General features: G+C 40.5%; 2 protein-coding genes across 4 annotated transcripts; both read left to right on the plus strand.

Annotated features, from left to right (window-relative positions):
- Positions 1-3829: 3829 nt before the first annotated feature.
- Positions 3830-5904, plus strand: LOC108954256 (nuclear transport factor 2-like). The gene is made up of 3 exons (XM_039299024.1): positions 3830-4819; positions 5192-5500; positions 5535-5904. The coding sequence occupies exons 1-2, from the start codon at positions 4430-4432 to the stop codon at positions 5315-5317; spliced, it is 516 nt and encodes a 171-aa protein (XP_039154958.1). The 5' UTR covers positions 3830-4429; the 3' UTR covers positions 5318-5500; positions 5535-5904.
- A 5257-nt stretch (positions 5905-11161) lies between these two features.
- Positions 11162-13924, plus strand: LOC104415796 (nuclear transport factor 2B-like). 3 transcript variants are annotated; one of them, XR_005545324.1, is made up of 4 exons: positions 11162-11941; positions 12291-12449; positions 13108-13283; positions 13395-13924. XR_005545324.1 is itself a non-coding variant. In XM_018860009.2 (4 exons), the coding sequence occupies exons 1-3, from the start codon at positions 11510-11512 to the stop codon at positions 12417-12419; spliced, it is 498 nt and encodes a 165-aa protein (XP_018715554.2). In that variant the 5' UTR covers positions 11162-11509; the 3' UTR covers positions 12420-12449; positions 13108-13311. The 3 variants fall into 3 exon arrangements, 2 of the variants coding, with proteins under 2 accessions (XP_018715554.2, XP_010025471.2); XM_018860009.2 differs by lacking the exon at positions 13395-13924 and having other exon boundaries at positions 11162-11551; positions 11615-11941; positions 13108-13311; XM_010027169.3 differs by lacking the exon at positions 13395-13924 and having other exon boundaries at positions 13108-13311.
- Positions 13925-14431: the final 507 nt, after the last annotated feature.

Genomic DNA, 14431 nt, shown 5'->3' on the forward strand with positions numbered 1-14431 from the left:
ACAAACGTTGAAGTCTTGGGGTTCCAAAAATGAGCCATGGCCTTCACTAATGGCACGTGGGACTCGATATAAGAGAAAAATTAAGATAGCCAAGTTTCTTCTCTACAAAAGTCTTCTTGCTCGCATCAAGTGCATCCCACATGTCTAACAACGCCTTCTTTGGGATTGGGGATTGGGATAATACGAAGCTCAGGGAAACCCATGGTATCTAAACCTAAATAGGCATTTTGATCAATCACCATATGTCACAAAATAAGCTAATCTTTATGATAAAACATTATATGTACAAAAAACATTATTTAAATCGGGGGAATAAAATACCAGGGTACCTTCGATAGAGAGAAAAAAATGCGGTAAACACAAAGACACATCGCATGTCGACTCATGAGGCTCACTAAGAGGTATGATTCTAAAGGCTAAAGGTTCCCATTTCAATTAGATCAAAAGAGTTTTCCCCACTCCTCATTTACGTCATACAGTTCTTTTTATCATTAATCAAAATGAGCGGGACCAAAAAATGGATAGCCATGGGTCATTCCCCGCACGGGTTCCATCTTTTGGCACCTCCTATGGGCTTCTTGATGCGATAGGGGTTTTAGATCGCGGGTTGTGTGTGTAAATGTGTAGTGCTAAGGTAAGTATAAAGGCATGCACAACAATTGATATACAAACAACACTTCAATTTCCATCCATATAGACATACATTCCTACACCTTCTTGCAAAAGAAATGGGTCAACACACACTCCACCCCTTATTACTCCAAACCTACAAAAACAATTAACACATTGTTAATGGACTAACCTTGTTTTCCACGTGGCTTTGACACGCGCTATCAAATGAATTCCATGTTAGTAAACGACCAACCAAGTTATTACGGCCTAAGTTCTCTAAGGTTTGTAACCAAGTCCCCAGCGGAGTCGCCAAGCTGTCACGACCTCTCTTTTTCCATCCGGGGAAAAGGAAGAAAGGTTTAGAGGCATTTGCCTAAAGAGGTGGACCAACGGCCCTAAATTAGGCGCGGGCTCTCCCAAGCCCATACCTCGCGCGACGTTGGATTTTATTTTTTTTAGTTCTTAACAACCTATGTAATTCTAGAAGTCGCCACTAGTCTATTGGGGTTGGCTAGAAATCAATCGAGACGTGGGAGTGTTGTCTCAATTCCTATGCAACCAGAGATTCTTAGGAACGGGGACTTAATTACGTCAATGTTTCTATTAGCGCCCCTGCGGTACCACTAACTCGAAAGGTTGTTTATCTAAATGATTATATAATCTTGATTACCAATTACAATACTTATAAAACCACTAAGTGTCCATGCAAATGTTTTTGTAGTTTTTTTTTTTTTTTTTTTTTAATTCTAGACTAATCTGACATAATTTAGAAGGTAAATTCACACTCAAATTAATGAAAAGTGATATGGTAAGTAAACATCCAAGAAATTAAAATGACTTGAAAATAAACGCGGAAAAGAAAAACCCGATGCAAGTTATCCTTTCAAATGCAACAAACGTCACCGAAAACGATCAACCGGATGCATCAAAACGAACGTCCCAAGAAGTATACATGCATGATCTACTCTGGCCCAACATGTCTCAATGTGGGTTTGCTTGGTTTTTGGCTCATGTTATAGGCAGTTTCATGGTTCACAAGGAAATTTAAAAACTAAACCGGGTTGTCTTATGCATTATTCATACTCCCATATAACATTCATCAAAGTCACAAAAAAAAAAAAAAAAAAACGCATGCAAAGGGGAGTAACAAGTCAAGCATGTAGGGGTATTGAAGAGGTTTTAAACATTTAGAAAAATTTCAGTCTCGAAATTCAGTTCTCCGGACTAGTTTTCCTCTTGATTTTCGTGATCAAAACATGTTTGAACTCAAATAGAAAAACATCTAGGATGCTTACCTTGCTTCCTAATTTCGTTTTCAAGTGAGTCTTGGTTGAGGAAAAGAGAAATTATCCTCCGGGGGTGGGGCACGTGGAAAATGGCTCCTTCAAACTGAAAGTGAGATCTGCAAAAGAAAAGGGTGACAACAAAGGTTTTGATTGACCTCTGAAATTAGGCTTCGAACCTCTTTTGTTGGCCAAATTAGAACTAACCCAACCTATAAATATTCTAGTTTGGCTTGTAGCTCATGGATTTCCTCATTTGTCTCTCCCTTTTCGCAAAAAGACTCGTTTTTCCTTGCTCGTGACCAACCGGGCTCAACACCTAGAAAATTTTTAGGACTCTCTTAACCCGCCAGGGGGGTGATTTTCAGGGGGATTTAGGAGACTTTACCAAACTCCATTTTGGACATGTGACCAATGGATTGAAAGATCTTTGAGTGAAGTTTCACTCTCTAGTTGAAGGTTTTGGCTAATTTTGGCTGCAAGTTTGTGAAAATTTCACTTTTCTCTCTGAAGGTTGATCTGGAATTTTCTGGGTTCTCTTTTGAGTTGCTTCTGGAGGTGTTTTTGGAGGACGACCGTGAGTTCTCCCTCGTGCCTCTTGTCTTCTACCTCTTATTCCCCGAAAGAGCACACTTCATAGATCTTATCTAATGAATTCATCAATCTCTTGGTTGGCTTTTTGCCCCTCTACCAAGCCTGCCAACTGAGCTAGTCCACCCACTCTCTGACTTAGCCAATTTTTTCAATTTCTACAGTTATTGAGTGTGTGGATTTTGCTACGATTTTCCGGTGCTTTCAGCAGCTTATCCCTGGCCATTTTTCGTCCACTTGCACTACTATATATGGTCTTCCATCACGTGCAAATATCGGGCTGGTTGGGCAGCTGAGGAGGATATGGTGGGGCCATCAAGTTGCTTACTCAACAATTCCGAATTGAGACCAACTCGTGGACTGACTTTTGGCTGTTGATTTGAATGCTTTAATCCATCAATTTGGCTGTAATTTTTAATTAATTAGCAAGATCTTTTATAGTAGTTTATGATCTTGACCATTTTTCGCAATTGTCTCTACCCAATTTTGCAAGAGAGTCCCTCAAAGTTGGCCATTCTTTTACCCGAAAATGCCCAATTCAATGTAAGTTTGGTCATTTTGGCCCAATTTGATTGATTGGACCTGGCCCAAGTTCAATTTCAACTTAATTTAGGGCCAAGATGATGATTTAAGGGCTCGGGTGAAATTTTGCGAAATTTGTGAATTGGTCCCTCAACTTTTAGAAATTGCATTTTGGCCTCAACTTGCCATTTGAATTCCAATCTGACCTTTTGGGCTTTGCTAGTCACATTTAGATCATTGGCCCCAACTTGCTCTTTAAAAAAAAAAAAAAAAAAATATTTTTAATTAATTAATTTTTAAAATATTTTTTTAAAAAAGGAAAAACATCTTCCATTAAAAAAAAACTATACTAAACAACTAGATAATCTACATGCAATAATTTGACATGAAATATTTTTGTAGAAAAACAAGTTTCCATTTTTTGAAATGATTTTTTTGGGCAAAAATTTAGGTATCAACAGGTTGAGTTGAGTATGGATCGGGTCGGGTATGTATCATCAAATTTATATCATACGAAAATGTTAAAACAGATTAAATTGGTCAATAGGAGTAGGACCGTTTTCAATCCTGCCCGATCTATCCGTTGGACAGCCAAGTTACGGGGGCATAGCTACTTATAAAATAAAAAACGAAATTAAATAACAAAAAAATGAAGAAGTAGTCGAAAAGGCGCAAGGGGCTGAACTGGAAAAAGATTAAAAAAAAAAAAAAAGAAAGAGAGGAAAAAGAGGGCATTTTAGTATTTTTATCCGGACCGGACCGGAACTTCCGGGTCGGGTTAAGTCCAAATAAAAAGAAAGCCCTCAGAGCCCTAGGGTTTATTTTTTAGTCTTGGGGTGTCGTCTTTGCATGGGGTAGATCTGAAGCACAGAGAACAGAACCAGAAGGGGAGAAGACGACCATCGATCAGCCCTAGGGTTTATTCTTTAGTCTTGGGGTGTCGTCTTTGCATCGCGTAGATCTGAAGCACAGAGAAGAGAACCAGAAGGGGAGAAGACGACCATCGATCAGCCCTAGGGTTTATTCTTTAGTCTTGGGGTGTCGTCTTTGCATCGCGTAGATCGGAAGCACAGAGAAGAGAACCAGAAGGGGAGAAGACGACCATCGATCAGCCCTAGGGTTTATTCTTTAGTCTTGGGGCGTCGTCTTTGCATCCCGTAGATCTGAAGCACAGAGAAGAGAACCAGAAGGGGAGAAGACGACCATCGATCAGCCCTAGGGTTTATTCTTTAGTCTTGGGGTGTCGTCTTTGCATCGCGTAGATCTGAAGCACAGAGAAAAGAACCAGAAGGGGAGAAGACGACCATCGATCAGCCCTAGGGTTTATTCTTTAGTCTTGGGGTGTCGTCTTTGCATCGCGTAGATCCGAAGCACAGAGAAGAGAACCAGAAGGGGAGAAGACGACCATCGATCGAGAAACCATGGATCCATCCCAAGGAGAGAAGACGAAAGATCTTATACCCAAGGCAAAGGGGTTCCTGAAGAACCACTTCTCGATATTAGAGGAGTTGGTGGAGTTGCGAGCGGAGTGGGCGGAGAAGGAGTTGGCGGAGTTGGCGGTGGAGGAGTCAGCGGAGAAGAAGTTGGCGAACCTGTACAGGGAAGACGCGATGATGACCTTCGACGGCGAGAATATTCAGGGCAAGGAGGCTATTTGCGCCAAATTCTGCTCCCTTAAGCTGTCGAGGATTCAAGTCCTCAACATCGAATGCCTGCCGGTCAGCGGCACCGACCTCAGCAGCGGCTTCTACGGCATGGGCTGCGGCTACATCTGGCTAGACGGCAAGCAGGACGCTCGCCTTTTCTCCCAGGCCTGTCTCTCTCTCGGTTAAAGGACCCCTTTATATTTTATCTGTTCCTTTTTTAGTGTCCAAGGATGTTTTGGATAAGATGGCATCTTTGTTGATTGAATATCACCTTGGCCGATCCCTTCATTCATTCATTCATTCATTGTTAGTAGCAGAATATCTGTTTATAAGATTCATAACGAACCGAATTGTTGCTCTGATCAAGTTTCGCAAAAAGAAGAAAGGAATTTGCCTTTTTAAAGTTATTACTTCTTGTGAATTCTTTGCAATTTCTCCATCGAATCGCACTCCTTGTCCTCAATCAATAAATCAATCATATTGCATTTCGATATTCAAGTTTGTCTAACGCTCTGCTTTTGTTCTGCCCTCCCTCAGACGTTCTCTTTGCACCCAACACCAGAAGGGAGCTTTGCCATATCGAACAGCATTTTCATACATATTGGCATGGAATCCTGTGGGGCTGGGACCGCCTTGGGTTCATTGACGAGGCCCTTTCCCTAGCTGGGTCCGTTTTATTTTGGTTTTTCAGTCATGGGTACGTATTTAGGTTTCTTCTCTTGTGGACAATGGTGAAATTTCGTTCACCTTACTGATGAATGGACTTTAAAGCATTTCGAATTAGAATATTCTTTGCGTTTGCTTTATATATCACAGCCTGAACTCTGATTTAATTTAGTTTAAAAGGTAAATCAAGTTTCTAATCAACTTAGTTTAAAAGGTAAATCAAGTTTCTAGTCAACGTGAGCTTAACTTAAATCTGAATCCTCAGAGATGAAATCCTTGATTTCAAAGGGTGTCAAAAGCTTAAATGCAAATGGAATTAAATTTCAATTATATAGACGGCAAGCAGGACGCCCGCCCTTTCGGCCAGGCCTCTCTCTCTCGGTTGAAGGATCCGTTTGTATTTTATCTATTTCTTTTTTAGCGTCCAAGTATGGTTTGGATGAGATGGCACTTTTGTTGATTGTATGTCGCCTTCGGCGATGCCTTCATTCATTGTTAGCAGCAGATTATCTTTTTATAAGATTTCCGAATTGTTGCTCCGATCAAGTTTCAGAAGAAAGAAAGGATTTTACCTTTTTAAGTTATTATTTCTCGTGAATTCTTTGCAATTTCTCTATCTAATCGCACTCCTCATCCTCAATCAATCAAATTTCTCTCGTGTGTGCATGAGTTCACACGCGTCCTCTGATGCTGTTCTCTGGTCGGAGCTTTCTAAAATCCCTTTGTCGAAGTATTTGAAGCAGTTATTTTGCATTATGAACATGTGACTGTAGTTATTGAGCTCAACAGTTCTTCGCGAAATGGGCTTTTTGAATAAACATGAGATAGTGTTTAACGGGACATATTGGAGGATTGAATTCGCGACGTTCCTTAAATTTCAGATATTCAAGGTACATATTTATGTTCTCTTCTTGATCAAATGGAGTAATGGTTCGCAGTGGTTGATGGTTTTATAGTTCCCATAAGAGTAGCTGCATTTTAGATGCTTTTATTTCTGGTTGGTCTTCTTGTCTATCTTTGGGAGAATTAATTGATGAGCCGACTGATAAAATTCCTTGCTTTATTAACAGCCCTAAGAGGCTTGTCGATGAAGTATGGATTGTTCTCATTTTTCGGTTCTATTTCTTAAGAATATTGGTTTCTCTTATGGACAATGGTGAAATTTGATCCAACCTTGTGAATGATGTGCATGGACGTTAAAGTACTGATTTGTGTTTGCTTTATTTATCACATAGCCTGAACTCTGATTTAATTTAGTTTACAGTGATAAAAGGTAAATCAATCGTCTGAGCAACATGAGCTCGACTTAAATCTGAGTCCCAGGAGATGAAATCCTTGATTTCAAAGGGTTTCAAAAAAATAAATGCAAATGGAATTGAATTTAATGTCGAATCTATCTAGTATGTGGACCTGTGGTTCTCCTCAAATCTTTTGGAGGTGTTTGATGTCACTAGGAGCTTATTCACAGAAGCATTAAGCATCATCCTCAATTTCTACACCATGTCAAAACGTCGCTTCTCATTGTGCATGTCTGTAACTTCATAGTAGCAACCTTTTTATTGGATTACACTCCAGTTAGTTTCGGCTCTATGTTGTGGAAATGCATTTTGAGAAGAGTTCTGGTTTTTGTCTAAGGATGAGTGAATGTTTGAATATGCCTTTACAAAACAGTCTGCTTACTGTCCAACGTCTATTGAATTCATGGATATGCCTTTTATGTGGTGCTTTGAACTTTCTTGATGTGATGGGTCGTGCATGAAGTCTCTCTAGGAAATATTTACTCCATCTTTATTCTTCAAGCGAACTACCGTGAAAGGTGGGAAAAACTATGATGTACCTGATGCTAACTATAGGTTTTCTTCGGTCCGCACTCCATCATCAACATGACCCCCCATAGTATAACCTGAGAGGAAAAAATGTAAATACTAAAGCAATTACAATTTTGAATGCTGTATGATTGAAAATACCATGCGGAAGGAACTGGACGAACTAACCTATTGGTCAAAAGAAAGGGAAATTCTGAACCACGGAAATGCTAGAATTCCAATCCATAAGTGTTAATTTGCAACAATTAAACCCATTGAATCTCACAGCAATTCTTCTTTCTTCGTAAGAAGAATGATCTACCTCTTGCTGGAGTTAGAAATCCATATGGCCAAGTCAGCCCATTATTTTGTGAGACTTGATTTCCATTTCTATGTCGTGGTCATCCTCTAGCTCTTTCAATTAGTTTATTTAGAGCTCCTCTTTGTAAGAGCCGCTCTAGAAGAGTTATTCCAAGTCGAGTAGCTGCTTGATAGAAAGATTAAAGTTCATTATTACCGTTAAAATCATTAAATTTTCTTCCTCGAGCAATGCAATTATTTCCTCGCGAACTTGCTTCTCCCGCGGATCAAGTGGAGATACAACAGCCTCCAATAATGGCATTCCCAAACTCATTGTTAGAGCGATCGAGGATTGCATTAAGCTGAGTAACCAACTCGGAATAGTTGGTAAATTGGAATAATTAGATAAACGCTGATATTGATAAGTAAATCAAATTAAGTTTCTTTCGAAACTTGAAGAGCTTGTGATGGGTTTATACGAAGGAAAGTGTACTTATGGAAACTTGAAGCATGAGTTTGGGAATGCCATTATCAAGGTACCCTACTTATTTTCTACTCAGCTACATACTACCAGTCGCCAAAATTCATAGTCTGGTCAAGTGGATCTTGATCTGGAGTCTTGAAATTTAAGAAACCGAAGGATTTGCCTTGGGTTCAGTTTTCTTTGGACTGCCTTCAGAATTCATGAAGTTGCAGATTATAATGAAATTGCGCCATGCATCGAAAAGTAAGAAGTAAAAGTTCTCCCACAGGATTTCTTTGCTTTCTGGATGTTTGACCTTGCAAATGCATCTGGAGCTGTACTCTACTATATGGCAATACCCCAGAATGTGAGTTTACGGAGAGTCACTTTCCATTATTAAGATTCTTTCCTAGATTACAGGCTCTCTTCCCCACTTGAGAGATGAAAGATCATTTCAATTCGATACTTAGCTCATATATCCATGGTTGGTGATATTAGAATATTTACTTGATTCTCCATACCTTTCGGGATTATGCATGTATCTTCTCCGAGTGTGAAATTCTTGATTATATTATATTTATCTTATTACCTTATAATTAACCAATAACTCATAGACACTTTATCAATGCATCAAAATATATAGAAATCCTGCATTTTTCTCTTCCGTATATATGCTTAACTTGGAATCGAAGATGTGAAAAAGAGGTAGCTGGAAGCTATCCATTGTTAACAAAAGCCACACTCAAACACATGACAAAAGAACAAATTTATGACAGCGACATAGCAATGGTAATTGCAGTAAATTGCTGCTTTATTTTGGAAGAATCCCGGCGACATGATCGGTCCTCCAAAGAACAGAAGGAATCTGAAAATCTCTCATGTCACCGATGCCTCCATTAGGTCTAATACACCGAGACAACTAAAAACTGATAGTCTTAGATAAAAAAGTTCATCAGGTGGAGCAAGAGATGTCGACATTTGAAACGGAGAGGGGGTACATACGGGTGGTGGAGTACTTGAACGAGAGGACCTGACCGGGGGAGAGGGCTGCCCCGTTATTCACCAAGCAGTCGTCGTAGTCGAGCCGCTTGAAGATTTCTGGTCTTATCAGGTTGTCGGAGCTGAATTCGCCGCAGTGGAAGTGGACGTTCGCGATGGTGCACGCCGACGAGCATTCGTTCTTAATTTCAACTGAGAAAATCGGAATCCCCGAAGGTTGCATGCCTACTGAGGCTTGGTTTATCGTAATGTCTCTCTCCGAACACCTTTCAGAATTTTGGAGGCTGCACTCCACCAAACCTGGACAGGAATGGGAGTACATGACTGATAAGTCGTAGTCTTTATAGAAGCAAAACAACAGAAAGAAATTGCACAATAATTATAGTATCCACAGCACGCGATTCGACCATCTGTAGTGAAAATCCGGCATAATTAACTTTCATCTGATTGAATTAACTCATTCAAATGATCGAATTGCTAACAACATGAATTAAAACAATCACCAAAAGGCACACAGAACATTATCATGTCCAAGCAAATCTTTTTCCATCGATGCAATGAACATAGGCTAGCATAAGCTTATCACATGGACAATACGGCGCATAAAATTAAATCCATGCAAAAAATACATCGAAAAGCATGGTTTCTATGGACGTATATATCAAACCCATCGATGATCGCGAGATTCTTGAAAAGATAATTGTATAGACATCCTAGATTTTTTAAGCCATCATAGTAAAGATATACCATGGTCAGATAAAAGGATTATTAGGACGACCACGAGCCAGCAGAGAATCTCCGGTGACGTTTTCTTCATTGTTGTCGTCTCCAAACTTGAAAAAGTAGTATCAGTATTTTCTCACCCAACTGAGAATCTCTGTTACCCTCATTTGATTGTTTTATAACCAAAGAGACGACCAATGTTTAGGAAAGTGAATAAAGACGCATCCGTGCTAGGCCGTGTAATCTACTGTATCGAATCTCCTTCAAAATGGCAAGCAAAAGGAGGAGGATTTTGTCTAAATTTCTTTGACCCTTCAATTCACTCGATCTCGAAAGATTGGCTTTTCGAGACGAATCTCTTTGCATTTCTCAACATGACAAGAAAGCCAATTTTTTAGTGTTTATTAATGGAAAATAAGAGGATGACAATAAAGTTCCGGCAAACAAGTTCACCCAATATTTTCTCAGGGAATAGAATCGGTGTTGCCTCCGCCCCAAGTTTTCCTGTAATCTTTTATTCCACTTGAGGGGGCTATCAAGAGGGAATTTTCCAATTAGAAACATATAATAATAGATCGATCAAAATAAAAAGATTGTCTTATTTCCACCCCAATCTTTACACTCCCAAAAATAGCTTCTTCTTCTTTTTTCTTTTTTTTTTTTACGATTTTGCCCCTTTGTCGTGCATGCTTTGATAAAAGTTTCCTCCCTTTTTATTTGTTTTTACCTTTTCTTTTCTTGCGGGTTCCACGTTCCTCCTCCTTCTAAGAAAATATTAAGTGAACTTGTTTTGCCAGTTAGTCCTATGTCACTCCACTCATTGAGTTGCTTACTAATGTGTTAAACATACTAGATAAAAGTTGATAATTCCGTGTAACCATGGCCTCATATGTTGGTAGATTATAAAAACACTTCACAGTTATGAAACAATCAAATAAATGATGTACGCTGACATAAATGGTGAGATAGTAAAACCATTGAGAGGATTCGATGGTCCACATAGTCATGACAATGGTGGTCACGTGATGATGCCAAAGGTCATTAATAATTTAATACTTGAGTTGAACAGCAGCTTAGATAACGTATTATTCTTCTAATATTCGATAAATCTTTTATATGTTCATGCGATATATGATATATTTCACAGTAGATTGGAAGATTTTGGATGAAATATTGAACTTATAAGAGGTAATATCATACATGGAAGCATATTTGATCTTGAGCAATATATCTTGCATATCCTTACCGGATATTTGGTCAGTGCGAAAAAATTGCCTATTCTCTAACCAATCCATGAAAAAATAATTGAGTATTGTGCCCTTGATTCTCGGTGAACATGAACAGAACTGGAAATCTAGCATTATTTTGTGATATTTTGGTGCCCACTTATATTGTGTTTAGAAACAAAACAGGAAAGAGAGAAGGGACGATATTTTCTTACTGGTTCTGTGGTGCAAAAGGGGCACTATAAAAGCACAAGAATATAGACAGAAAGTGGGGGAAAAAGCTATCGGACAAAATCGAGAGATACACGAGAAAGTGAGAGAGAGAGAGAGAGAGAGAGAGAGAGAGAGAGAGAGAGAGGGCCGTGAATGTCTAGAGAAGGAAAGACGTGAAGATTTCATGATTCTCGCCTGCTGCGGTGAGTCCCTACAGCTGAGATCGGGCCTCCTTGTTCCGGGGTTCGTTGCTTCAAATTAGCGAACCACGCACTAGGACGGCGCCGTTGCCATTTCCTCTCGAGTCCCTCCAACGACGACGTTCTCTGAATTTCCTACGGCGATTCGTTTCTTCTTCCCGAGCCTCACACCAACGAAACCTCTAGGGTTTTTTCCCCTTAGAATTGTGGTTCCGTTTGCATCGCGTAGATCTGATCGGCCAGAAGGAGAGAGGACGACGATGGATCGAGATAGGACAGCGGAGGGCAAGCAATCCCTGGAGGACCACTTCAGGACGTTGACGATGGATCGAGATTGGACAGCGGAGGGCAAGCAATCCCTGGAGGACCACTTCAGGACGTTGACGATGGATCGAGATTGGACAGCGGAGGGCAAGCAATTCCTGGAGGACTACTTCAGGACGTTCGAGGGGAACCCGGCGGATTTGGTGAACCTGTACGGGGAAGACGCGGTGATGAATATCGAGGGCGAGAAAATCCAGGGCAAGGAGGCTATGCTCGCCAAACTCACCTCCCTTCGGCAGTTGCGGCTCCAAGCCCTCAACATGGGCTGCCTGCCCGTCAGCCGCACCGACCTCAGCAGCGGCTTTTACGGCTTGGTCTGCGGCTACCTCTGGCTGGAGGGCAACAAGGTTCCCCGCTTTTTCTCCCAGGCCCGTCTCTCTCTCTCTCTCTCTCGGTTGAAGGATCCCTTTTATATTTTATCTATTTCTTTCTTAGCGTCCAAGTGTGGTTTGGATGAGATGGCATTTTTGTTGATTGAATATCACCTTGGGCGATCCCTTCATTCATTATTAGTAGCAGAGTATCTGTTTATAAGATTCATAGCGAACCGAATTGTTGCTCCGAATTTACCTTTTTAGGTTATTATTTCTTGTGAATTCTTTGCAATTTCTCTATCGAATCGCACTCCTCGTCCTCAATCAATCAATCAATCAATCATATTGCATTTCGATGCTCAAGTTTGTCTAACGCTCTGCTGTTGTTCTGCCCTGCCCTCAGACGTTCTTTTTGCAGCCAACACCAGAAGGGAGCTTTGCTATATCGAACAGCATTTTCGCGCATACTTTCATGGAACCCTGTGGGCCCAGGAACGTGGGTTCATTGACGATGCCTTTTCCCTTGCCCTAGGAGGCCACGGTTCGTGTTATTTTGGTTGCGGTACGTATTTCGGTTTCTTCCCTTGTGGACAATGGTGAAACTTCATCCACCTTACTGATGAATGGACTTTAAAGTATTTCGGTTTAGAATATTCTTTGCGTTGGCTTTTATTATCACAGCCAGAACTCTGATTTAATTTAGTTTACGGTGATGAAAGGTTAATCAAGTTTCTAAGCAACGTGAGCTTAACTTAAATCTGAGTCCCCAGAGATGAAATCCTTGATTTCAAAGGGTGTCAAAAGCTTAAATGCAAATGGAATTAAGTTTCAACTATATAGACGGCAAGCAGGACGCCCACCCTTTCGATCAGGCCTCTCTCGGTCTTGGTTGAAGGATCCCTTTATATTTTATCTATTTCTTTTTTAGCGTCCAAGTATGTTTTGGATGAGATGGCATTTTTGTCGATTGAATATCACCTTGGGCGATCCCTTCATTCATTGTTAGCAGCAGATTATCTGTTTATAAGATTTCTGAATTGATGCTCCGATGAAGTTTAAGAAGAAAGAAAGGATTTTACCTTTTCAAGTTATTATTTCTTGTGAATTCTTTGCAATTTCTCTATCGAATCGCACTCCTCGTCCTCAATCAATCAAATTGCTTTTCGATACCCGTGTACATCTCAAGTTTGTCTAACGCTCTGCTGTTATTCTGCCCTCAGATGTTCATTTTGCGTTGGCGTTATTGATCGAGGTTTTGTCCATACCGCGGAGGACAACCTTGGCGACGAGCGTTTTCATGCCTGGGATACCGAGACGTTTCAGTCTGTTTTAGTTTCAATTTTCAATTGCAGTTTCTTCTTTTGTGTACAATGGTTGGTTCTCCCACCTTACTGATGTGAGTAGACTATAAATATTTTGAACTAGAATACTGTTTCTGTTTGCTTTATACATCACATGACCTGAGCTCTGATTTGAATTTTATTGATTGATGACTTCATGTATGAAGTTTCTTGTATGCCACGCTATCGCCAGCATGCAAGAGAGACTGGATCGGCAGTGCCATGTGAGCAAAATGTTTTTTTTTTTGGGTAAAGGTAAGAATATATTGAGCTATAACCAACTATACAAAAGATCAAGTAAGAATGAGTAGAAGGGAGCCAAAGTAAAACAAAGCCAGCTGCAAACAAGGCGGCAAGCAAAGACAGAAGCAAGAAACAACCTAAACAACAGGCCCAAAGAACAGCAAGGACCGACCAAAATAGCAAGGTCCCGCGAACAACCGCAGCAATTCCGCATACACCAAGCAAAAGTAGCCAGCAGTCGAGCGGAGGAGCTAACCAGCAGCACAAGCCAACCATGATCGAGGCCACGAATCAGCTAAGTACTGCAGGAGGTATTCCTCGAGGGTTGAGAAGAGCTACGCCGGCACTAGACGAGCCGCGGCACCAAAGATCAGCTACAGCGATGTAGCAGTTCCGTCTCCACAGATGAGAAAATAATCAGATCAATGCCTTAGTTGTGCTGCAATCTCCTATTCCTTGTAGTATCCTTCACATTCCTGAATGTGATAGCCTTGTCTCCTGTTTTTTCCATATAATATGACAGAGCACCAAAAGAAAAGCGAGCAATGCATTTATGGAACTCTTTACCCGTGAGGAAAGGTGTAGCCCACCGGAGATTCTCCCCCCATGATTTATTGCGCCATGGCAGATTACATCTGGCAGCCCAAAAGAAAGCAAAACTAGCAGTGATGAGGCATCCAAAAAATAGGTTATCAATGGAATCCGACGTGGCATTACAAAAGGCACATGCTCCACCATCAATTCTACCGTAAGATAGTAAGAGTGCTTGGGTAGGAAGTCTATGCCTGGCAATAAGCCAAAGATTGACTTGGTACCTTAGTACAATCAAGTTGTCCACATAAGAAAGAAAAAAGAAGAAAATAATGCTACTTCTTTCGATATTTTATTAAAATATTGTTAAAATATTTTTGGTAGTGTTACGTAAATCAGCCAGCCGATGTACATGTTAGCAAAATCTAGC

The sequence above is a fragment of the Eucalyptus grandis genome, chromosome 8 (assembly GCF_016545825.1).
Source record: "Eucalyptus grandis isolate ANBG69807.140 chromosome 8, ASM1654582v1, whole genome shotgun sequence".
Classification (NCBI taxonomy): domain Eukaryota; kingdom Viridiplantae; phylum Streptophyta; class Magnoliopsida; order Myrtales; family Myrtaceae; genus Eucalyptus; species Eucalyptus grandis.

Bases quoted from the DNA above. Each gene is read 5' to 3' on its own strand.
- LOC108954256 (XM_039299024.1), top strand. From the start codon at position 4,430: ATGGATCCATCCCAAGGAGAGAAGACGAAAGATCTTATACCCAAGGCA. The intron at 4,820-5,191 runs GCCTGTCTCTCT...GCCCTCCCTCAG, and splicing joins ACGCTCGCCTTTTCTCCCAG to ACGTTCTCTTTGCACCCAAC.
- LOC104415796 (XM_010027169.3), top strand. From the start codon at position 11,510: ATGGATCGAGATAGGACAGCGGAGGGCAAGCAATCCCTGGAGGACCAC. The intron at 11,942-12,290 runs GCCCGTCTCTCT...CCCTGCCCTCAG, and splicing joins TTCCCCGCTTTTTCTCCCAG to ACGTTCTTTTTGCAGCCAAC.